The sequence below is a fragment of the Lampetra planeri genome, chromosome 9, assembly GCF_965212315.1.
Source record: "Lampetra planeri chromosome 9, kcLamPlan1.2.h2, whole genome shotgun sequence".
Classification (NCBI taxonomy): domain Eukaryota; kingdom Metazoa; phylum Chordata; class Hyperoartia; order Petromyzontiformes; family Petromyzontidae; genus Lampetra; species Lampetra planeri.
In genome coordinates, this window is record NC_136115.1 from 4,378,863 (window position 1) to 4,402,850 (window position 23,988).

At 41.1% G+C, this 23,988-nt stretch overlaps 1 protein-coding gene across 1 annotated transcript; it reads right to left on the minus strand.

The window, feature by feature from the left end:
- Positions 1-4: 4 nt before the first annotated feature.
- Positions 5-23,980, minus strand: CDS2 (CDP-diacylglycerol synthase 2). Its single transcript, XM_078597430.1, has 13 exons — positions 23,599-23,980; positions 18,340-18,617; positions 17,732-17,828; positions 16,827-16,924; positions 14,981-15,120; positions 14,658-14,716; positions 13,628-13,710; positions 12,331-12,418; positions 11,686-11,754; positions 9,902-10,054; positions 6,755-6,874; positions 5,670-5,773; positions 5-4,579 (listed from the first exon to the last, which is right to left on the minus strand). The coding sequence occupies exons 1-13, from the start codon at positions 23,677-23,679 to the stop codon at positions 4,423-4,425; spliced, it is 1,527 nt and encodes a 508-aa protein (XP_078453556.1). The 5' UTR covers positions 23,680-23,980; the 3' UTR covers positions 5-4,422.
- Positions 23,981-23,988: the final 8 nt, after the last annotated feature.

Consider the following 23,988-nt stretch of genomic DNA (forward strand, 5'->3'; position numbering starts at 1 on the left):
ATTATTTATTCTAGTAATCTTTATTGGTACATTCACATCTTGCACCTTTGTAACACCCACACACAATGATATATTACTATACACAAAGTAATGTTATATTCCAACATGTGCTGTATTTAACCCAGATGTTATGATGAATACTGTACTGGATTACATCTGTTTAGTCGAGGGACCCACACAACGGCATTAACCAGGAACACTCTTTAACCAGTCTGTTTAGAAAACAATCACTAATGCATTACATTAACTATTTTCTCGTGGATCAGCTAGGAAAGGGATTTATCTAAATATTCTCATTTACACGCTGCTGTGAAAACCAGATATGGAATATTGAATGGCACAGACCTGGGTTTTTTTGTCTTGTGTACCAACCCACATTCCACGTGGTTTTCACAGTGGCCTCATGCATCAGGTATTATATGCGTCGTGTGAACGTCTCTGAACTCTATAGCAGTGACAAAGCATCAAGAGAAACAGAACTCTAACATGAACATACCTAATAAGAGGCCCAATCACAAAATATAGCAGTCTACTGTAATTTGCAATGTTACTATTTTATATGCCTCATGCCCGTGTATACAGTTAAGCAGGAATATCAACAAAACTGCACGCAAACGCTTTTTGTAGCCGAAATAAAATTTTAAATGTATGGACCTAAGTCCACAGTTCTTAAGCCCATTTTCTTGAGTCCAAAACTTGACAATTCCCTTAAAATGCGATGGAAATACTTACCCGTAATAACTGACAAGAACAATAAACACCTTCACCATCAGATTTACAGTACTTTGTGGTGAAGAGGTCTTCCTAGTGCTACCTATGGTATATCTCAGCTTGGGTTTCACATCAGGCTCACGATGGTAGGACAGATGAAGAGGCCGGTTTCAGTCAAACATTAAATTTAAAAGCACACGAAGCGAAAATAAGTTGTTGCAAGACACCCAAGAAGTCTAGTGGGTGTTCAGTTACATGGAAACCTATTTGACAAGCGTAATATCAATTGTGCGAACTCACTGTGATATTTTTCGGCTGAGGAAACGGGCTCTAATGTGGGGAAACCTCGGAAGAGCACAAGCTGCTGTGGAGTGATTTATTCGCAATGAGTAACTGCTGATGGAAAAACATTTTAAATCAAGATACAACTCACTTTTAACACCTGAATTGCCTTCCAACATATAACACACAGCGTATATATACACACAAAGTACTTTCAAGCTAAGGAGTAAGATAAGACCTATATATTTAATATATTTTTTTATTTATTATTTTTCATTTACAACATAAATAAACTGGTGTAAAATATTAATTTACCTTAGCTTAATTTAGGAGCATCATTTAAATGCTAGGAAATTTTTTTTTTTTGGTTCAACACTATAGTGGATGGTGTTTAATTTTGTTCAGCTGGCATCAAATATACCTTTGCAGTCAAAATAAAAAATTGGAAAATTAGGATTAAAACAGCTGCGGCATTTAGCATTTCAAATAGTTTTTTTCAGCAGCTACATTCACAACCGAGTCACAGCCATTTACTCGCTATAGACCTCTTGACACGGCTTTACTGCATAAGGAAATATAAAATCTGGCAAAGAGCTAAACAGAACACGGTAAATGGGGAAAATAAGCAAATGAAGCAAGTAGCAAGGTTTATACAAAAATCAAAGAGCAACGTTTGAGACATCAACTGAAAATGTATTCTAATGTGTAGCATCACCACCAAACTTTTATCTGAAAATATATTCGTGTCTGTAACGTCCAAAGAATGGAACAACACTTACATATGCCTCAAATAACATTGTTTTGTGAAGATAATTGGTAATGATTTGGTTGCAAATGCACACTCTAAAGTTGAAAGGTAAACTCCTCTACCAAATGTTGTGTGGCTATGTCGTTATATCCCGTTTTGGTAACATCTTGCACCCTAAACCAAGGATACATTCATTGCACAGTGAAATTATATATATATAAAACTATATCAGACAATACAGTAAAACAATGATTAAAGTAATAAGATTACAATAAATTTAAGAAAAATCTATAAAACAGTGCCATGTTATTCACATTGTGCATACCCCTCAATAAAAAAACAACAATCTGTATAAAGTAAGAAAAAAACCCACTACATCAGATTTAGCAGTTATACGTGTGGGCATTAATGTTGGTTGGCCCCACTGCTTTAACTTCTGAACACTCAACACAGTAAACACCGGCATGCCATGCACCAATATAACGAACTAGGCAAACTGGTTTTCAGTTGTGAATATGCAGGAGACAATCAGGATAACACTGCCAACCATCCACCAATTATCGTGTGAAATGGAGCCAATTAGAGGCACGCGAGAACACGGACCATCTAGTTAACTTGGCTGGAGAGCTTCCATGTCTCAGGACACCCCTCCACGACGAAGCAATCTACACTTGCAGTTCCTTACACTGACGAGTACTTTAATCCAGACACATTCAGTTTGTAAGCGCAAGGGTCAGAGGGGGCTGGAGCTTTACTTACAAGAGACCCTGTTCCCAGGCGTAAAAGCTGCCTTTTCAAACTCGGTGTCACGTGACGTGAACGTGTTTTAAGTTGGAAGAATTTTGAAGAGAGGCAGCTATACAAAACCCCGTTTCATTTCACCACTCCGATGACAAACGTCATCTCTCACCACATGACCACACAATGCTTTCTTAGAGAACAAAACATTTTCTTATTTTTTGTAAAGACGTCGGCCTTACAGAGAATTCGTTTAATAGAATGAGAAGTTACTATAAACACTTCATTTGAGAAGTGCAAGCCATATGTTTGATATCTTGCTGTACCGTGCATGTGAGTGTACACGTTACAATCACAGGCTACTTCTAGGATAATATGCTTATTGAGGGTAATTTGTTACCGTGTACACAGCAGGATACGAAAGGTTTGCAGTGAGGGGGGGGAAGAGCTTTAAATCAACGGGCAATATACTCTACTCAAATTGCAAAGCCCTGATCACTAATTAGAAGTGTCAATGATTATCATCACAATGCTACACAGATATAAGTCTAATTATACCTCATTAGAGACTGCTTCAGTACGGTCCAAATCAACTGCACATGCTTAAATTACGCACGCATAAGCCTTCGAATGCACGCTACATGGAGCATTTTGCAATTCGGCTCTGGCATCGATTGTTTTTTTTATTTCCGCGAGATATTAAATTTTCGAATCATTATTTCGCATAAGACTGCGCCATTCTCAATCAGGGCGCATTACATTATTCGGACGTTCACACGTGGTAATGTATCAAAAGAAGGGGCTACATTGAGCACCAACCGAAACATAACGTAATTACCTCGACTGGAATTACAAACGTAGCAATCACCTATCCCCAACTGGCAGATTGATGCTCGAGTTACATTGAGTTATCGCACAGGGAACAAGCCGCTATGGGGGGGGGGGCAGCAAAGATAAACAACTGCACTTCCCAGACATTTTGCACATATTGAGTTCAAAATAATCATAAGTGCTGTATTATCGTTCTTATACGGGGGGGGGGGGGGGGAAGAGGTTTGCTCGTACAATTGGACAGCGTGTTAAATATTGATACTTTATATTAATCAGGCATCATCGACTACCTGTGACCAGTAACCAAGATGCATCTTTGTACGCAAGCCTGAACCCCCCCCCCCCCTTGCTTTCCAAAATGCTTTTTGCCTTTTTTCCAGTTGAAAAAACAGTGCGCACGTCAATAACAAAATCATTCTGTGTTGCATATTACGGGAAACATTTTAACTTTATACTTCCGAGAGTAGGGGAATGTTATCACGTAGGCGACATCAATTAATTCCTTGTAAATGCTACAGCATATTCTTGCTTCTTTCTATGTGACTTTACCGAAAGAACCAAGAATATGAATCCCTGCAGTCACGAAAGCTTTAAATTGAAATTTGCTGCAGCATAGTTCAATGCGCAAAGCCTTCGTGTAAAAACAGCAAAAGAGAGTTGTTTTCAATAAATGTTTACGAGCTTGAGTGAAGGATACTGCTGCAAATAGGCTCCAATATAACCATTGCTCCATCGGAATTGGCCAAAACCAGAGAAGCACAGAATGATAATGCAAGATTAATGCTGCACTTTGCAATTGCACTACTGGCATCGGCTGACCAATCATCACATCCCCAAGCTATAAAACGCTGGTTGAACAAGCTGGTAGGTTAAGTTACTGTCGTCACTGTGGAGGCCTGCGAATCTGACAGCGAAGGGAAATCCCCACTTAAATTTCGCAACGCGAGAACAACTTAAAAGTACAGAGCAAATACATCACGCTATGTCGCATTACCAAGAAAACGATGAAGTAATTCCCGAGCATGACTTTTGATCTTAATAAATACAGGCGGCCTGCGATGTCCCTTTAAATATTAGCGTGTGCGTAGGATCCTGGTGCGTAGGTAGGCCACCTAGGAGAGCTTGGGTTGGATAATGCCCACGAAGTCGTCTTCCTTCTGGATGAGTCCCTTTCCCATCAGACTGTCACGGAGTGCTTTAAAAATCTGAATCTGCTGGTCTGGCCTAAGCACCAGCAGCTGCTGCAGAAGTTTGGCTGGATTTGGCCCTCTGTCAAAGACACAATTGATGGATGCAGGTTAAATATCACCATGGATATAAGCAACTAAAACAGAGGAGATAGTTTAGGTATGTGGGCCATATTTTTCCTGAAGACAGATGATGTTTGAAGGAGATCAAAGTTACAATTCCCCTTGAAAAAAACGCTTTCAGCTGCCGATAAAATGGCCGCGTAGGTAACTGGAAGAGAGTGAAGACGCTAGTCTAAAGCCTGGTGTGTTATATTCGGCAGCTATACGAATGCTGAGAAAGGAAAAAGTTACAAAGCTGGAAAGTTATGAGATTTCGGTTTGGCGTTAAATTGGAGAAATCAGCTGGACAGAAAGAGGAGCAGGCTCAGGCAAAGTCGAATTGGAACAATTTAGAGATGACAAAAGATCTGGATCGGGCAAATTGTCAGAGAGAAAAGACTCGCTGATTGAAACTCAAAATGGAAGATGAGGGGGGGGGGGCAAGACCAAGAAAAAGAAAGATAGAGGGGCTATATGCAAAAATGAAGAGGAGAGTGCAGAATTGAACACATTGGAGGTAACTTGAACTAAGAAGCTGCCTCAAGATAGAAAACTCAATAAGAAGACAGACAACAAGAGGCAGACGTGGTCACAGGGTAGTGTTATCATACAGTTGCCAAATTTCACTCAAAACGCAAAACACATTTTAATTGAAGAGATTTTTAAAAACGTAAGATACTATACATCGTTATATAAGCATGTGTTTACGCTGCAGCCTTCAATGCATTTCCTGTACCATCCTACGACAAAACCATGTTTGTATATTTGTGTAGTCGACTGGCAGGAGAGTGAATTACCGCCCCACTTTTATCTTCTTTATACACCCCACGGAAAACCGAGGAATCACAATACCACATTGTGCAAATAAACGGATTGTGTATATCAAGTGGACCACTGGGCCGAAGGTGGGCTTGCAAGGACTCGAGATAAAATACTGACTCGAAGATTACATAATCTCATATGTTCAAGCTATTAACGGAAATCCCTTCAGTAAAAGCCTGCAGCTCATTACAATAAGTATTAGGGTGTATTTGCGTGAAATTGAAAAAAACTGCGTTTAAATTCCTTACTTTATGAAGCTGGCCATGTACACGTGCACAAACGTGGCCATGAGATATTGACAGTCGAATCGATCCATGATCCCTCCGTGGCCAGGAATGGTGTCGGCAAAATCCTGTGACAGAAGTGGTGAAGCATGGCACAACAACATTAATGTGCATTGCAAGGGTGCAAACACACATCAGAGTAATTTACTGTCTGGGTTCATCATCAGCCATGATTCGTCCACTGCTGGATGAAGCTCTCCCCAGTTTGCTCCCATTTCTCAAGGTTTCATGATACAAGAATCTACCTCCTGCACACGAGCCAATCCTAAAACATGTTTTCAGTAGCTTTGAGTTGAGCACAATTTTTTTAACTCTGCGCACACAATTATGCTTAACTATCAAATAAATAAAAGTTTTGTTGAACGTACATGCAGTACATGCCATATTTACCTGACTGACAGGCTACATGCAGGACAGCAGAGAGCAGTGGAACAAAACCAATTGTTTTACTGCTCTTAAACTATAAAAAACTATTAAAATGAAAAAAAATATTTCACCAGGTAATGCCTACTGAGCTATATAAGCTCTTTTTCAGAAGAGACCTGCCCACAAATGATCACTCAACCAAGTGTTGCCTTATTGCGTGGACATTTATAGCAGCCAAATACTCTACAGTCTAAAGGCATGTTTCCAAATGTGGAGGTAAAAACTGGAGGAACCGGATACAAATCCACGCAACCACGGGGAGAACACACAAACTCCAAATATGCAGGCGTCAGGGTAGGGATCAAACCCACTTCCTCCTGCATACCAGGCGAGGGAGTTAACATCTCGCTACAGTGGCACCCATCTCTACGCTCCAAATCTTCTCCAACCCACGCAAACTAGCATGGTGAAATGTGGTCATATAACCTCCACCACCCGCACGGCATGGACATGACCTCAACCAGCAGTGGACTGAAAAAGGGCTGTCCACGTACATTAGCTATAATGATGAGAAATGCAATATACCAATGCTAGTGTGTGAGCACATTTAGCAAATTCATACCAATCAATGAGGCAAGGACAGCACTTAATGCATAATTGAGACAATGCTAAAGTAAACACACCTTAATTTTAAAGGCACGCTTGAATCCACTTGCAAAGAACCCTCCAAAGGGTCCCATGAGCGAAGCGAAGGTTGACAGAGCAATGCTGTGGATCTGGAACGGGTACAGCCGAACTGTTTTCTGCACACACACAGACACACACAAACATTCCCCATTTAGCCTTGCAGACTCCTGGGACAAGGGCTGTGAGAGAGCACCTACCAAGGCAAGCACAACACGGGGTGGGGTGTGGCCAGCAGCATGCCTGGCTGCTTTAGTTTCCCCAGTGAAAAATATATACACACCACCCCAGGTACTCATTCAAGGCAGAGTCGATAAAAGAAAGGCCCATGACAAGTTCTGATATAACATTTGAAAATGGTGTTAGCCGTGGCACATTTTGGCTAAGGCTAACCACTGTGCTACTGCAATCCCTACACAAAGACACACACATATACACACACAGGATATGTCTGTCTTTGTGTTGAGGCCACTACTCAATGCAGAGCCACATTGCTGTTGTGCAAGCACTGGTTACCGCGACAAGTCCACCTATTTAGTGAGGTTACATGACCAGCAAGAAATAGCAAATTACGCAACCCTCATCAATGCTGTCAGCACCACAGAGCATGTGTGGCTATTTTATGACTTAAAGCTTTCGTGACTGCAGGAATTCATATTCTTTGGGTCTTTTGGTAAAGTCACGTAGATAAGTTCAATAGTAAAGTGAAAGCCTTCCCCATAGAGGCGGTTAAATCTTGACTTAAAGCTTCCGTTGGGTCAATCTATTGACGTGACTTTACAGAAAGACCCAAAGAATATGAATTCGTGCAGTTACGGAAACTTGAAATCAAGATTTAACCGCCTTTACAGGGAGGGTTTCCACTTAACTATTGAACCTATCTGTGTGACTTTACCGAAAGACCTCATCAAACTCCTATCCAGGGGCCTACCCTGGCTCCTCCCCCCTCAACCAGTATATATATACAAGGTCGGATCTCTTGGAATTTCTCATTTACTTGATACAGCAAGCGTGCTGTGACGGTTACACCTGAAGACGGAAGCTTGTGTTGCTTCCGAAACGTCGTGATTTTTTATTTTATTTTTATTAATTTTTTACCTACGTGACTTTACCGAAAAAACCTAAGAATATGAATATTTACCGAAAGACCCAAAGAATGTGTGGATATTGCTCACTGCATGCTGGAATGCAAGTACAAAAAATGCAGTGCAACCTGTTCAGAGGCGTCCTTGAACTATCAGCCGTCTGTCGAAAACAGCACATACTCTCAAGCCATTAATGCTATGCTCACCAGCTCTGGTTAAAGGAGGAGTCTTTGATTGCCTCTTGGCTATTCCCACCAAAGCATTACTCACAGCTTGGCCAGGGTGCTGCTATAATCAATTCTAAGATGAGGAACACTTTCTAAATTATGAGAAACCCTGGTGGCTACACTGCAGTTTGGCTGCTTGTTCATGATTTACTGGAAATTATCTGTGAAAATCCACAGTTTAAGTCCTCCTCAAGCGACTAGAAGTTTCAATGGGGATCTCTGGCATAGCTTTGTGGGTTCCACTTTTACTTAAAGGATTGTAGGTACTTCGTCACAAAGGTTGGCTTCAAGTCACCAATTAGACCGGTTCTCTGGAGTGTTCCGCAGTGATCTGTGCTTGGCCCATCACTTTTTAGCATCTACATGGCACCATTGGGTATTATACTCCAACATCTTGATCCTACCATTGCTATACAGATGATACTCAAATTTATATCCGGTTAGGACCAGACTATTCAACAGCATCTTCTGCGCTATCTGCATCACTGACAGTCGTGAAATCATGGTTGCACCAAAACTTAATACTTCTAAATGCTGACAAGACCGAAGCCATATTCATCGGCTCCCCTCTGCATCTTTCTAAAATTGGTTCGTCTCGTTTGTTGATGGTCACAATGTCAGTCCCACACGGGAGGTCAGAAACCTCGGTGTTCAGTTTGACCAGTCATTATCCTTTGAGGCACATATATCTAAGGTGGCTAAAATAAAATTTTTCCACCTAAGAAATATTGCCAGAATGCATCGCTTCCTGTCACCTGCCGCCTTGGAGAGACTGAATTTCGATTTAAAGCTTTCGTGACTGCAGGGATTCATCTTCTTGGTTCTTTCGGTAAAGTCACGTAGAAGGGAAATAAGAGAGACTGGTCCATGCGTTTGTGTTATTCCGACTCGACTACTGTGACGCCTCGCTAGTTGGGATTCCGAGCACTGGGGGAGACTCCAGCTTGTTCAGAATGCAGCTGCGAGTGCTGACACCACGTCCACAATTCCCGTGAGCACATTGGACCGGTCCCCCTTTATCTCTTCATTGGCTACTGGTCAAATTCCGAGTGGATTGTAAGATACTCAGCACTCCCAGGTCGAGGTTGTGCTGTTTTGGTCATCAGGCTTTTGGTAGCGTGGCACCCAAGCTATGGAACGCCTTGCCACTTGAAATCAAGAAATCAGAGTCAGTAGATATATTTAAGTCTGCTTTGACAAACCATCTCTATAAAGTGGCCTTCCCTCTTTAGTTTGGTCGGTTGCCCTGGTTCTGTTTTTTTACCTGCCTTTCACACATTGCGCTTTGGGATCCTAGGATGAAATGCGCATTATACATTTAAATTATTATTATCAAATATTAAATTTGTCCCTCGTGTTTTCCAAATTTTCTTCATTATACAAAAGCATCTCTAACTTTAAACTTAAAAAATGAAGAATGAGAAGTGTTTAGAATTGTGTGAAACCTCATGAATGTAGTGACAATTTTGTTGTTGTTTATCTTGATGAAAGGCCATCAATACAATAGGTCCCTGGAACCGTATGATCAGAATAAACTCTTACACAACTCTGTACAACAAAAACTACTCAAAATGCACACAGATGAACAATGCTAGTTTCTCAAAATATAGCCAATGTATGCACTACAAACTGAATAGGACTAAAATTATACCCACAAATGACAAGATCATTTTGTTTCACTTAAAAAAAACCGGAATCCCACAATCTGAGAAACCTTGCTGTCGTGTAATCTATAAGCTAGCAGGAAATACACGTTTAACTGCACTGACATTTTAACATGTACATGGAAAAAGAGACAACTCAGCAAAACCAGTGTCATGTGCTAGAAACTCACCCAGCCAATGACGGACTGCACCACAGCGGGTACGGAGTACTCGTGCAAGTGAAACAGCTCTGAGGGATGGCAGTCCACGGTGAATCGGCTGGTCTCGCTGTTGTACGCCACGGGGCATACAAAGTATGGGATGCCAGCCATCAGGTAAGACAGCTGTGTGAAGGCAGGTGAGGAGGAAGATGAGGAAACACAACAGCATCAAGTAGTGCTCAGTATAGAGAGGGAGGTGTGCGTGTCTATGCGAGCGGGTGTATGCCATACAAATGTTGAAACGTGTAATGCTGCAGATTAAAAGTGATGCTAATGCTCAAGATTATGGGCGTAACAATTCACTACTCTACCCCCCATCCTGCAAAACTACATGGAAATTTGATGCATTGTAAATCAGTCTCAATTTTGTTACAATACTCTTTTTTCTCAATCGTTATCATTTTACTACCTCGTTACTATAATTTGTTTTACTTCATTAGCCCGAGTATAACTATCGTACATCATATGCATATGTGCAACATCATAATTAAATTGCTGCACACATTCAATGTGACTAATGTGACCATTAAGAATTGAGATTAATGTATGCATCCTCAGGCTCCTAATCAAATGTGCATCGAAAGCAACATTTTTTTGGAATGTATAGGTCGTGTAATAATTGGTTCACATTACCCCTGGAGTGTATCGCTGCTACATTTACCGCAATGTTAACATGATCGATCCTTCAGTAGAATTGTGACCCTGACACATGACAATTCATCAAAATGCAAGGAGGCAAAATTTGTACATGCCTATTATAGTAGAAATCCAATTTATGGTATTACCAACATGATCAAAAGCATGACTGTGTTTAAAGTACATATATTTCATTACAAGATCGTATAGTTTTTTTAAACCTGGAATTTTATTTTATTTCTGACACTGCTCTAAGGCATGCCTGTTGGGACCCAAAACAGTTTTACTGCTATATAACCAACAGATTTTATTTCACTTTATAAATCCTAGGAAGGCCGCACCACTAAAAAAAACATCCGATTGTTCTTCTCCCTTGCTGTTGATGCGAGTGTTTGTCATATTAAAAGATACGGACACTACCGTTTAAATAAATTTTATTAGCTCACTGTCTGCTATGGCAAAAATAAATAAATAAGAATTCCTGTTTACCATGGTGCAATTATACAACATGTGACTAGAGTGAAGATAAAAGCCAAACCTTGAACTCTGAACACAACAACCATAACTTTTAACGTCTTCGACGAGGACTATAGCATTCATTCAACGGAGCAAACATTGAAACAAATCCAAGCAGTAGGCAGGACATTTATCAGTGACTTTTTAAACTAAATTTAGTACAACGGATGCATTTTGACATGACTGTTGCCTCTAAAAAGCAGGGCTGAAGTAACAAACGTAACACAAAAATTCTGCAAATATCACCTACGCATGACATCCATGAGTAGTGGAAAAAAAACCTGCCAATGTAAACACATTAGTCTTACAAGCGGCTAAGAGCGGTAAAGAAATACAAATATTGGAGTAATATGACGTTCGCAAGACCACCTTGAGTACGCACTGAAAGGGTAAACTGACATGACGCATTCATTAATCAGGCCACGCGGGAGAAAGTGAATGTCATTGTGGGTGCGTCGTTATGCGCCGTGTCGTGATGACACGCCAGCCGACGAGGGCGTGCAGTGCAAGATGTAACCGCAAGGCGAGCGCCGGGATGTATGTGCAAATGTACGACTGCACCGCTGCTTCTCGAGGTTCTCTGTAGGACAAAGGAAACTTACGATGAGGCCGAACACGACCGTGGCAAAGAAGCCTCCGATAAATCCCTCCCAGGTTTTCTTGGGAGACAGCTGTTTGGGACAAACAATGCAAATGCGGCAGATCAATAAGTTTTAGAAGAATTCATGAACTGACAATTACTGTAGTAGCCATGTGTTTAAAAATAAATGTCTGGGAAAAATATACGCATAAGCTAAACTATTTATCTTCTACCAGGTAAGGCCCACTGAGCTATGTAGCTATTTTTCGAAAACGACCTGGCCACAAATGATAGCCCAAGGAAGTGGCTTATCATGTGTAAATTGATAGCAGCCAAATACTCAAAGCTCATGTTTCTAAATGTGGGCATATGCACCTAAGATAATCTTTTTATACACAAGGCAAAGGTTTAATTTGCACTATTTTTATATCCAACAGTCTCAAAATTAATGTTATTGTCATAACAAACCTTTTTTATTTTGGCAATGATAGCGCAGTTGTCGGGCAAAACAGAAAGGTTTGTAAGCATATTGGATTACCTGCTAGGATGTACAATCGCTTACATATCTTGTCTGGCACAACGAGCCATAAGCACCACGCTACATGGAGCGACTAATGACCCTAAGGTTTGTATGAAAGCTGTTGTTCCCATGACATGTTTGTCATACCTTGATGAGCGGGGTTCGTCCGAAAAAGAACCCAAACATGTAAGCCATGATGTCATTACAAATCACCATGGAGATGGGAACAATGAACCTGCAGGGAGAAACATATCTCAGTCGCTGCTAAGCACTGCTGAGGCAGCGCCAGGCGATTGTTGCAGCAGCGAGGATAGTTGAGCAATTTATGGGCAGCAACGCAGATGCAGTTTATAATACACTTTAACACATGTGCAGCCCCTTTGTTAACCCACCGATGAATGAGGATTTCCCCACACCATGCGGATGGTGCGGTTATTTTCTCGTACTCATCAGTGCGTGTTAGTGTACGTGCATAAATGTGCAAACGCCACATGTATGGTATAACAATGGAGTTGCTGTGCTGCCCTCTGCTACCCATCGTGTAACACCGCAGCATTTGACAATCCGTGTGTCCACGATGGTTGACAATCTTAGCACTATAAAGGCACAACCCCACTTAGCTCCCGAGACCTGATGGGATCGGGTGAATTCCAGGTGATCTGATCATAGGCTAAGCAGTTAAAAATGTCCAATGAAAAAAAAATGGCAGAGCACACAAACATGCATAGATTTTGGTAAAATAAACATGCAGTAAATGATATCGGCAAAGTAGATTTGCATTGATATGTGTGACACTTATCCAAAGCAAACTGCTTTAAACAAAACCATGGGACATTGAGCACCATCAATAATAAATACGATTTAAACAAGCAGTTTTAACCCATTTGGAAATGATGCGTTGCAATTATTTTGATTCCCAGCTACGGCTAACATCATTAGTGAATAAAGTGAATAACATGTTGACAGGTCCTGGAAAACTACCCCTTCACCGAACCACTGACAAGCATCGTGAAATATAATTTTAAAAACCCTCGCAACCGAGACGGTTTGGGGAGGATCCTCATCCAGCGTTGAACTGACAAAGGGCAGTATATACATTAATTATAAAGCGTAGATTAGAAAACATGTTACTTTTATTATCACCCATGTATAGATTACCATACACTGGAAAAAACATGCATTCCATCCACCACAATTGTTTGTGTTTACTAATTCCATTGTTTACGGAGGAAATGAAAGTGATTTATATAGTTACGTGTATACACAGGTACATCATTCATCCGTGATTTATATTTTTACAGAGAAACAATAAAAGAGCCATTTCTATTTCATCAAAGGCAATAGTTCAGTCTCGCATGGGTGGTAAACAGGCAAACACAGTTCTTAATATTCATTAAGCCTCAAAAGTGCAGGTTAGGCTACACCAGTTGAACTAAAGTCTTACCAGATCGTGCCCTCAAAGAGGTTCTGGATCACAAGGTGAGACTGTGTCACTACAATCAGCAAGGTCACATGGGTCCATCCGAACTGCGGTAGGAAAGCACAGAAGAGATTGGGGTTACTTTGGTCACTTTCTCACAGCTTTATCCAAAGTATATTATCAGTGTCACATCATAAGATGGAGTTTCCTCTTGGATCTCACACAGATTGGCCAACAGAAGCAGATATCAGAGCTACCTCAGCAATCCCCACAAAAGAGTAAGGTTTAAATGAAGCCCTGCTTGAAAAGGGTTATGATGTATGTGACTTACAGAATGCAGGTTCTGGTTGGTCCAACAAGCTTTCAAACAACAAATAAGACCTTCGAAGATTTTTTTTTCAAGTAAAATATCATGAAATGGCCCATTCTAACTGCAATTAATGTCATTAGATGTATTTTACCGCTACCAGAAGGTAAAATTAAAACTTGACCTTTCCCTGATTAACACTTATATTACCACACCCCATCCATCCCCCTTTCATATCTCTCTCATGTTTATTAAAAGAGAACGGCCAACCCCGTTACATTCCAACTATAGGCTCTGGAATTAAGGATGCGCACGACCTGTAAATTTGGGCAGTATGTTTATTGTTGGAAACTGTAGCCAGCATTAGAAAACGTGAATTAAGATTTTGTTTTAACCACTTCAATCACAGTACCGACACTAAAATCCCTGGTCCTGAGATACAGTACCTCCCTAAGGGCCTAACCTGTCATATAAGATGGAAATAACTAAGTATTGACTCAGAGCTGTGACTAATCATGGATAATAATACTTTGAGGAGTGTTTATAATGAATCCCTTATTTTACATTTCATTTGACTCCAAACTGAATTTTCACAGCTTAGCAATAATACAATGATTACACGTAAGATGAAGCATCTTCAACCACTTGCTACTCGAAATCGACGTTTCTTCGGTTATAAAATATTTAAAATTAACTGCTGTCATATGTGTATAAATGTACAGGATTCTGATGGAGTGCCATAATTACCATGTAAAATTGAAGACGATATTGCTTCTTCACCAGACTCAACACAAACATGCAAAATCCTGTGGGACATTGAAAAAGTTGATGACAAAACACAAACGGCAACTACAATTACAGACTAATATCACAGCCACCTTTCTCGTCTGTATTGTTTTGCCATTTAAAAGCGTGACTCCCAAAAAACTTAATATTAGCTTATATTTTAAACGACTGGTCAACAGTTCAACAATGATCCCTGGATCAGTGGGTGGGTGTATAAGTGGGTTGGTGGATAAGTGGCTAAGTGGCGATGTGGGTGGGTGGCGATGTGGGTGGGTGGCACACACCAGTCAAGTACAGTGTGAAGGAAATGAAGCGGTGGTAGCGAAACAAGAGTCTCAAGGGCTCCTCGCGTTGAACCAGGGAGAAGAAGTAATCGGCCACAGTTTCTCCGTAGAAAAAGTAATTCACACAAAGCAGGAAGTACCTGGAATTAAACACCGCCACCATGAAGACACACCCAGTTAGCTCAACTAATACATACCTGTAAACTTTATCATGCAAGTTTTTTTCCTACATCATATACTTTCAAAGTCTCAACATGTTCTAAGCTTAAACATTTTTTTCACGTCTTTGTCCCAAATTTCTTGAGTTTGTATTTGACTAATATTGTATATATTGTAAAATTCACAAGTCATGTCAAGAGTCACCTTAATTAATGAGGAAACACAAATAAATAATTTCCTTCGTGTGGAAAATGTTGCAGAACCATTCTGAAAGAGTAGTGAGATTCAGTGAGGCTTTACTGAATACACAAGTGTAATAATCACAAGTTGATGTTTTCATGGAAACAAAACTGGCCACATCTGATATTTAGAATGTGTTGGTGTCCTCTGTACAAAATGTGGATTTTTTTTCATTTTTTCACTGTCGTTTTAGTCCGTTTATCTAAACTATTTTAGGAAATCATTAAAATAATTGGTAACCACTATGGGAACCTCATTTGCCAGTAAAAATATGATAATTGGTTCTTTACCCTTCTATCTGGCAACAAAACTGACACCTTTTTACAAGGAGTCATGTTTGCATAGACCGCAATACCTGCAGTCATAATACAAACAAAAGAACATAACTCTGATAATGTGCACTGTCCTTGAAGTTGATTGATCCACACCCGAGACAGCTTTCCTTAGAGCCTAGTCTCATATGGGTTGGACCAGATGACGCCAAAAGGCGCACAACTCAAAGACAATGCACCATCAGAGTATGAGAGCACGGGGCAAGCATCTACACTATGGGAACCTCATTTGCCAGTAAAAATATGATAATTGGTTCTTTACCCTTCTATCTGGCAACAAAACTGACACCTTTTTACAAGGAGTCATGTTTGCATAGACCGCAATACCTGCAGTCATAATACAAACAAAAGAACATAACTCTGATAATGTGCACTGTCCTTGAAGTTGATTGATCCACACCCTCTAAGGAAAGCTGTCTCGGGTGTGGATCAATCAACTTCAAGGACAGTGCACATTATCAGAGTTATGTTCTTTTGTTTGTATTATGACTGCAGGTATTGCGGTCTATGCAAACATGACTCCTTGTAAAAAGGTGTCAGTTTTGTTGCCAGATAGAAGGGTAAAGAACCAATTATCATATTTTTACTGGCAAATGAGGTTCCCATAGTGTAGATGCTTGCCCCGAGCTCTCATACTCTGATGGTGCATTGTCTTTGAGTTGTGCGCCTTTTGGCGTCATCTGGTCCAACCCATATGAGACTAGGCTCTAAGGAAAGCTGTCTCGGGTGTGGATCAATCAACTTCAAGGACAGTGCACATTATCAGAGTTATGTTCTTTTGTTTGTATTATGACTGCAGGTATTGCGGTCTATGCAAACATGACTCCTTGTAAAAAGGTGTCAGTTTTGTTGCCAGATAGAAGGGTAAAGAACCAATTATCAATTGGTAACCACTTCCCTTATGTTTCACAAGCTACAAAGTACATGCATTTCAGGTTCTGAACCAATACCCTAAAAATCTAAAAACTTGTTGATAAATCTCATAATCCAAGTAATTTTCACAAAGTCCACATTCTCATTTGTTTCACTTCATTCGTCTGAGTGCCTTGATTGTGCTACTATTAAGGACCTCATACGATCTGTGTAATGGCGACTTAGAGCCACAAGCGGCTTACCAGCTCAGCGTTCTGAACCAGGGCAACTCATAGGAGTGATACACGTTGTAGCCGATGGTGATGATCTCATGAAAACACTTGATCTGAACACCAAGAACCTGCATTTCAAGGGAAACAACACAAAACCACTTTGAGTTTGCATGTCAGAAAAATAAAAATCTGGTATTCATACAACCCAATTGAATTTTTCCTACAGTCCGTGTTTCTCTAACACCCTTCTCTGTGACCGTCACGATGCACCCTTTCAACTATCAAGCACCAGATGTGTGTGCAACATGTAATGGTTTCATCTGCATATCAGTGGCAAAGATTGGCAAGGACTGGCATTTAAAAGTCATTGCACTGCATTAATGAATAAAGATTAACTCCTCTGCAAGTCAGACAAACTGGGGCCATACATCATGCATGAAAAAGTATTGTTGACAAACTTTCAATGGTTCATAACTGTGGTTATGTGTGCGAGGTGCTACACTTGATTTTCTGTATTTTCTGGTACAGCTCCAACAATATAACAGCCATCACCTAGGACTTTGTGCAATCATAAACAAATCAATTTGAGCAATTCAGACTGTCTCAAAACATTTTCAGTCAATGCTTAGAGGTCATAGTGTACTGGACAGGACCCATCAAGGGTCTTATTTCACATATACACATAACTGCAAAATAAATGGCTAAATAAAACGTCTACATCGACCATCATCTGGCAAAACATTAAAAGGCTTACTTAACCACACTAGGCAGACCTCACCCCTACTTTATCGTGTTTCATCACGTTTGTCCTGCACAAACACCTTCACAGTCACAAAATCATGCACCACCGCATAAGGTCCGAAGAATCCCAGTGTGAATGTGATTTCGATGGCAGCGCAGGGAGCAATGTATTTTTCGTGCAGTGCCTTGCTTACAATGAGCATGAGGACGAGTGGTCCCAAGTAGATGATGATGAAAAAGAATCCAATCATGGCAAGGGACAGAATCCCACGAACCCACCAGTTTCTCCATCTGAGGACACAAGCACAAACAAGCTGATGGCTTGCTGGCACCATATCCGTAGTTTCATGGGCAGTGCTGTGACAGCAAAATATCTTCAAATTACACATGGTGCTGAAAAATGAAGCCCATGCATTGTGCATATTCAGCTGGATATACTATACACATGCATTAAATATAATCGCTCAAAGTACAATCTGTCTACTTGTTTTTCTTTCAAATGTAAAACAATGGAATATTTAAATTAACAACGGAAATCATTGTGGGATGCATTCCATGTTCCTCTGACAAAAGTAGACCAGAAATCACGAATCATATCAAAATAATCATTTGGTTAATTGCTTCACCTTCAGCCACCAGTCCTTTATCACCTAGACTGCACTTTCACTCCGGCCATTATAAGCCCCATTAAATTTTCGGTAACAAAAAGGTTACTGCTCAAGTAAATCTTCATCATGTTCAAACATCGGTGTGGTTGTGTGTGCCAGCAAAGCGACAATGCCAGCGAGTGTGTGCACCTTACCGAGACGACATCCCTGATAGCGCTTTGTTGAGCACCTCAGGCGTGTTGTCCGTACCGGGCTGGCCCATGGCCGTTTCCTGGCCGGACTTGGATCTGTCGTCCACCTTCTTCTCGGCCCTCTCCTCTTCCTCATCCCGCTCTCCCCCGTCTTCCCCTTCCTCCCCATCTTCCTTTCGGTCACTGTCCTCCCCTTTTCTCTCGCCCCAATCTTCGTTGTCATCCTGGCCATCATCTTCCTCCCCTTCATCAGTCAATACATGCTTCTTCGTGTCTTCTTCCTGGATACAGGGCATGTGCTGTGATCAGAAATGTGCTCGAAAAGTAGGTGTATAAATATGCATCGGTTCAGCATTTAATATCGGTTATCAAGCCTATGGCCTAGCATTAGCATGTTTGTCGTTTGCTGCAGACACCCTGATTAATGCTACAGGTGTTTTAACCTTTAAAATACACGTCTGCTTCACAGTGGTCGGTAAGGCTTCAATGTCGTCATTCACAAGAGTAGGCCATTGTGTGACCATTGTGTGACCATTGCGTGACCATTGCGTGACCTGGGGCATTAATTAATGCCAGTAGAGGGCAATGATTGTTATATATTATCCCAATTGAGAAATGTGGACATTTTTTAATCTTTAAGGTCCACTGTAAATGATCATAGTATTACACCCACAGTAGTATGGATATGCTTTTCTGATGTATGTCCAATTTTGAAGGGACTGCAAATAAAAATGTATGAATTACTCCAGAGATTACAAAAATTATCCCCGAGTTGGGTCAAATGATGTGAATGTGCTAATAAATCTGCTAAACATGGCTTTGGAGTAATGTAACATTTTATTATTGTTATTATTTTTGCTTTGTGATATCATTATCACCCAACCATGTATAATTATGCACAAATGGCTGCGATAGAAATTGTGATAATCTCAACATGAATGCAGGCACAAATGGTGATGCTATAATTGCAGCAGAGACTAAATACATTGTGTCAGAGGTTTGACGGCCGTGCCAAGGAGTCAGATGGCTGTAACAGATCACAATACTGTAGTCAATTTAAATTCTACATGTTCTGTACGTATATAATAAGAACCAAGTTTTCCAATGCTCTAAGTCTTGTGCATTTCATTTATTGCCAACCACAGCTAACATCATTGGCGAGTGACATATGAACCAGTTCTGGCTCCCATCTTCACCAACTCACTGACCAGAGAGGCAATGTATGGTCAATCCCCATGACAGGCACAATGTGAAAGCCTTGTTCCATTAATAGAGTGACAATCATATGTAAAATGTATTTTGTATTTAAATAATATAAAAGCTTACTCTGTTTTAAATGTGTGAGTTTTATCTACGCATTCTCAAACTTAAGATATTTTCGTGATGCTAATGCATCCAAAGTTTGACACATATAGAGTACTTATTGATTGAATGGTCCTTGAAGAAACTCTGGCCCATAACATAGCAACAAATACTGTCACGAGAGGCCATTGCACTCACCATAATGTTAAAGATTGAATGATTACATGAAATCACCACAACCATTTTGTCCAAACACTCATGAAACACAACTACATCTAAATCCTACATCTGCTCTGAGCAGCAACTGTTTGGTGCTATCAATGCATTACAGTCTGGCAGCCCTGATTGAGAAACTCCGATAAGGTTGAGCAAAGGAAAGTTAAACCAATGAGTAGCTTAGTGTGCTCGGCCTTGGTCTGCCGCCAATGTTTACCGACGTCCACGAGTCATTATGCATCGTAAAGCTTCCTTATGAGTTCTGGCCCCAAAACGGTGTGCCAAGAGAGAAAATCATATACGAAATAATGTATTCGAGTTAACAAAAAAAAACACTAGAAAACCAAACCTTGTCGAGGAAGTAACCACAAAAAATTATTTATCGCTGCAGTGGCAACAATGCACTTGTATTTTGTACCCGTATTGTTTGACCGAAGCCATTTTACATGGTGCAACATTTCATGGGAAATCTTTAAAGCATCCAGTACCAAATGCAGCTAAACATGCGTGCGTGACACGGGGATGAAATAACATTAACTGCAAATGGAACACATTTGCACAAAGTGAATTATCGGCGAATTTGATCAGATTTGTGCACGGAAACGCAATGCCCTATAGTTGGCCTGCATCCTGTCACCTTTGCCCATGTTGGTGTTTGCATAACACTGCAATATGGGGACTCGGTTAGCTTCTTAACCATGGTCACCATGGCAACATTAAACCTGCTCTGCAGCTCTGACCACTTTACAAAATACAAAAAAATGAACCCTTTCCTGGCAGCCTCCAATATCATTCAGCCCTCGTGCCCTTCACAATCTCTGCATTGCGTAGTGGAGTACTTGTGCTTTCATTGGCTAATTGGTCATCAATTGTACGGTTTGCGATTCTCATCTTTGAAGTTTCTACCTGCTAAGCTACAATATCATATTTTACAATTTCATATCGGTATGCCTCTGAAGTGAGGCTTTTGATTTTGCCACACACACAACTGCCTTAAATGGACAAAAATAAGAGCACAGTAACAGAGGTCAAGCCCGTCATTGTGCACGACGTCAAGGGGGGACCCTTAACTTGTCGAAACAGGCAGTTCGCTTGACAATGTATTTAATGCGAAGAAGCGAGTACCACGCAAAGGTGTGCTTTAAAATTGAATGCACGACTGGATTAGGCTTTAGTCCAATAAACCTCAGCCTCAGGAGATACGGTCATATGTACACTTCTTCATAGCACCTCTGATTAGCACGGTTGGCTACGTACGGTGCGAAAAAAGTTCTACATACATACAGTACATACATCACTCGGCCACAGCTGCTTTGCACAATCAGTGAACAAAGATGGGTGCAGTCTTTCGTAACTCGGATACATTCAAAACTCAAAAGCCAGTGTGACATATGCATGGGCAGGTGTAGCAGTGCCGTTCATAAGCAAATTAAAGCAAAGTTCAGGAAAGTTCCTGGAGGGTGGGGAGAGACGGTAAGTCAGAATAAGCATACTAATAGTGTACTGTGTAGAGACTATGGACTCTTGGACAAGGTGTAGACACACATGCCCTCTGATGACCTTAACTGGCAACAAATGTGGCACAATTTATTAGCACTGGGAAAAATGTAGTAATCTCTGTAGACATGTAACGATGCATCGATTAACTGATTTACAATGTATTCTTATTCTCAGGATGCATACATTGAATCGAGCAAGAATGATTTTAATTCATAGACTGTTTGAAATTGGTTCATATAACCCGTGCACAACATTCGCCACAATGACAGAAAATGTTCTCGTGTGGAAACGAATCACAAACTTGAGTTGTTTTTTTTGTAATTCATGGAATTATAAGGAGTCTAAGTATTGGCATTGCTGGTATATCTGTGCTTATGGTAATTTGATGGTGTTGGTTTGCGCTTGGGATTAATATGCAGGATTGATTAAAAATAACAACTCGTTTTTAAGATACTGTTAATAATGGAGATTAGATATTAACATTAGTGAAAGCAGTTAAAATGTACAGATTGGGTAAATCAGAAATCTGGGTTGTTATAAGGTTTCAGTGAACTCTCCCATTGGCATTTTGCAATTTGTGCTTGGAACAGTGCATTCATTGACGTACATTTCTTAAAAGTTAGGCAACCACAAATAAAATAATGCATGTGGGAATTCCGCATCTCGTCACATAAGGATTCATTTATCCGGTTTACATAGATACGACAATTATTCCTCCACATAACCTTCGGTCCAATATATTGAAGCTGCATTGGCAAGAATAAATTAAGCACCTTCAAATAATCAAGTGACTGAATTGTATTAAAACATGCACACATACAGTGCCGTTGAATTTCACTCACTGCATCACCTTTGAGGTTTGTGTTAGTCACAAATTCAATTGCACAATCGTTGTCCAACTCTTGAAACAACCCCTATGAACTGTAGCCAAATAAGCCAAAATTCAACCAAATAAATTCATAAACGGGAGCGTAAAGCCAATCAATTCAATGCAGAGTTACATAAAATGCACACAAATCAAGAGTTAAATCTTGCTTATGTATGAAGCCACGGTGAGGGGGGATGTTACTTCAAAAATAGTGGCTCATTTATTGAGTCAACTATTTTACTAAAAACAAGAGCATCCATGTGTTTGACAGAACGACTAATAATTAATTATTTGCCCCATAAGGTTTTTGAGGTTTGACATCGCACGGTCAACTGCGGAATGACGATAAGACGCGAGTTTCGGCCTGGTGCACCATCATCCATGGACAACTGACACACGCACACCATTCCATTCCTTCACAAACTTCAGCATGCATCACCCTCGGGCTACAGCGAACACAAAACTTGTTGAGAGAGAAACTGCACACTCCACGATTGCGTGGCCCATCGGAGCGGTAAGGCAAAATGATGCGAGGGGGTGGATGTAGGAAAAAGTACCGTGGGATCAAATCTTTCGCCACAGAAGGCCCACCACCATGTAGGGTGGGAGACACGGAAAAAAAGGCAATGGGGGTCGGAATTTTCCGTAAGGCAAACACTATGGTATTCCAACTCGGAGCCCCACGACAAACGAAGAACAACACATTTACCTCGAATCATTAGCTCCTCTGCAAATATCACAGGACGAATTTACAGTCACAAACAACAATGTCAACTCATAACGGCGGTCTATTAACCCTCATGGTGTACATGCTCTTTACATTGCTGGATGAAAGCCTAAACAAGCCGTCGCCATCTCTCTGGGCCTTGCCATGCAAAACTAAAATATTTATATCATGTTCACTCGAGATGATCTCATTGCGGCGTCTCAACTTGTAGACAGAATTCACCTTGCAATGTTATGCGAGTCTTAACACTGAGAGGTACATATACACACACGATACGCACAGAGCCAGACTCAGAGATCAAGAGACTAACAAGAGACCTAACAACAAACAAATATAACTGTGACGATCTATAAAATGTCTACACAGCTTCGCAAGCAGTCGGTCTATAAATCCACATTTTGTATACCACTCACACTGGGACTCACATCGACATTACTGTAATTCAGACACCCATAGCTCCATAATCACACGGACACCCACTTCCCATGACTGCCTCCCCACATTTCGACACGATACAAAGCGTACATCAATTGCGAACGTTAAAATAGAGAAAATAAAACCCAACCTGGGCACCAAACCTGGGCCCTCTGCCCGGGCCACAAAGCGTGGGGCTTCAATGACACGCTGGGGGGGGGGGGGGGTCTCTCACCGCCGGTGCTGAGCCTCGGTGAGGGCGGTCCGGGTCGCCCTCCACCTCGGCCGGGATCCGCTGCCTTAGCTCGGTGGTCATGAGTCCCGAACGACGACGACGACGATGCCGGAGATATAAAAAAAAGAGTGGGACGCACACGAGGTGCTGCTGTTGTTGTTGTTGCTGCTGCCTCGACCGCCGCTCACGGGGCGGGATGAGGGCAGCGGATGACGATGGGTGACTGTCCGTCTGCTGCTGCTGTTGTTGTTGTTGTTATTCGCTGCTGAAGGCTGTGATGTGCTCGGCACGGCTATTGTGGGTGAAGCAACCGAGGTTAAATGTCGTCTCGGCTGAGGGTGGCCACCGCTGGTTTGCTGTGAGCGAGCGGGTGGGGGGGGGCAGTGACGA

Bases quoted from the DNA above. Each gene is read 5' to 3' on its own strand.
- CDS2 (XM_078597430.1), bottom strand. From the start codon at position 23,679: ATGACCACCGAGCTAAGGCAGCGGATCCCGGCCGAGGTGGAGGGCGAC. The intron at 13,711-14,657 runs GTAATTATGGCA...TTCCTACCGCAG, and splicing joins ATCGTCTTCAATTTTACATG to TTCGGATGGACCCATGTGAC. The intron at 4,580-5,669 runs GTAAGGAATTTA...TGTCTTTGACAG, and splicing joins TACATGGCCAGCTTCATAAA to AGGGCCAAATCCAGCCAAAC.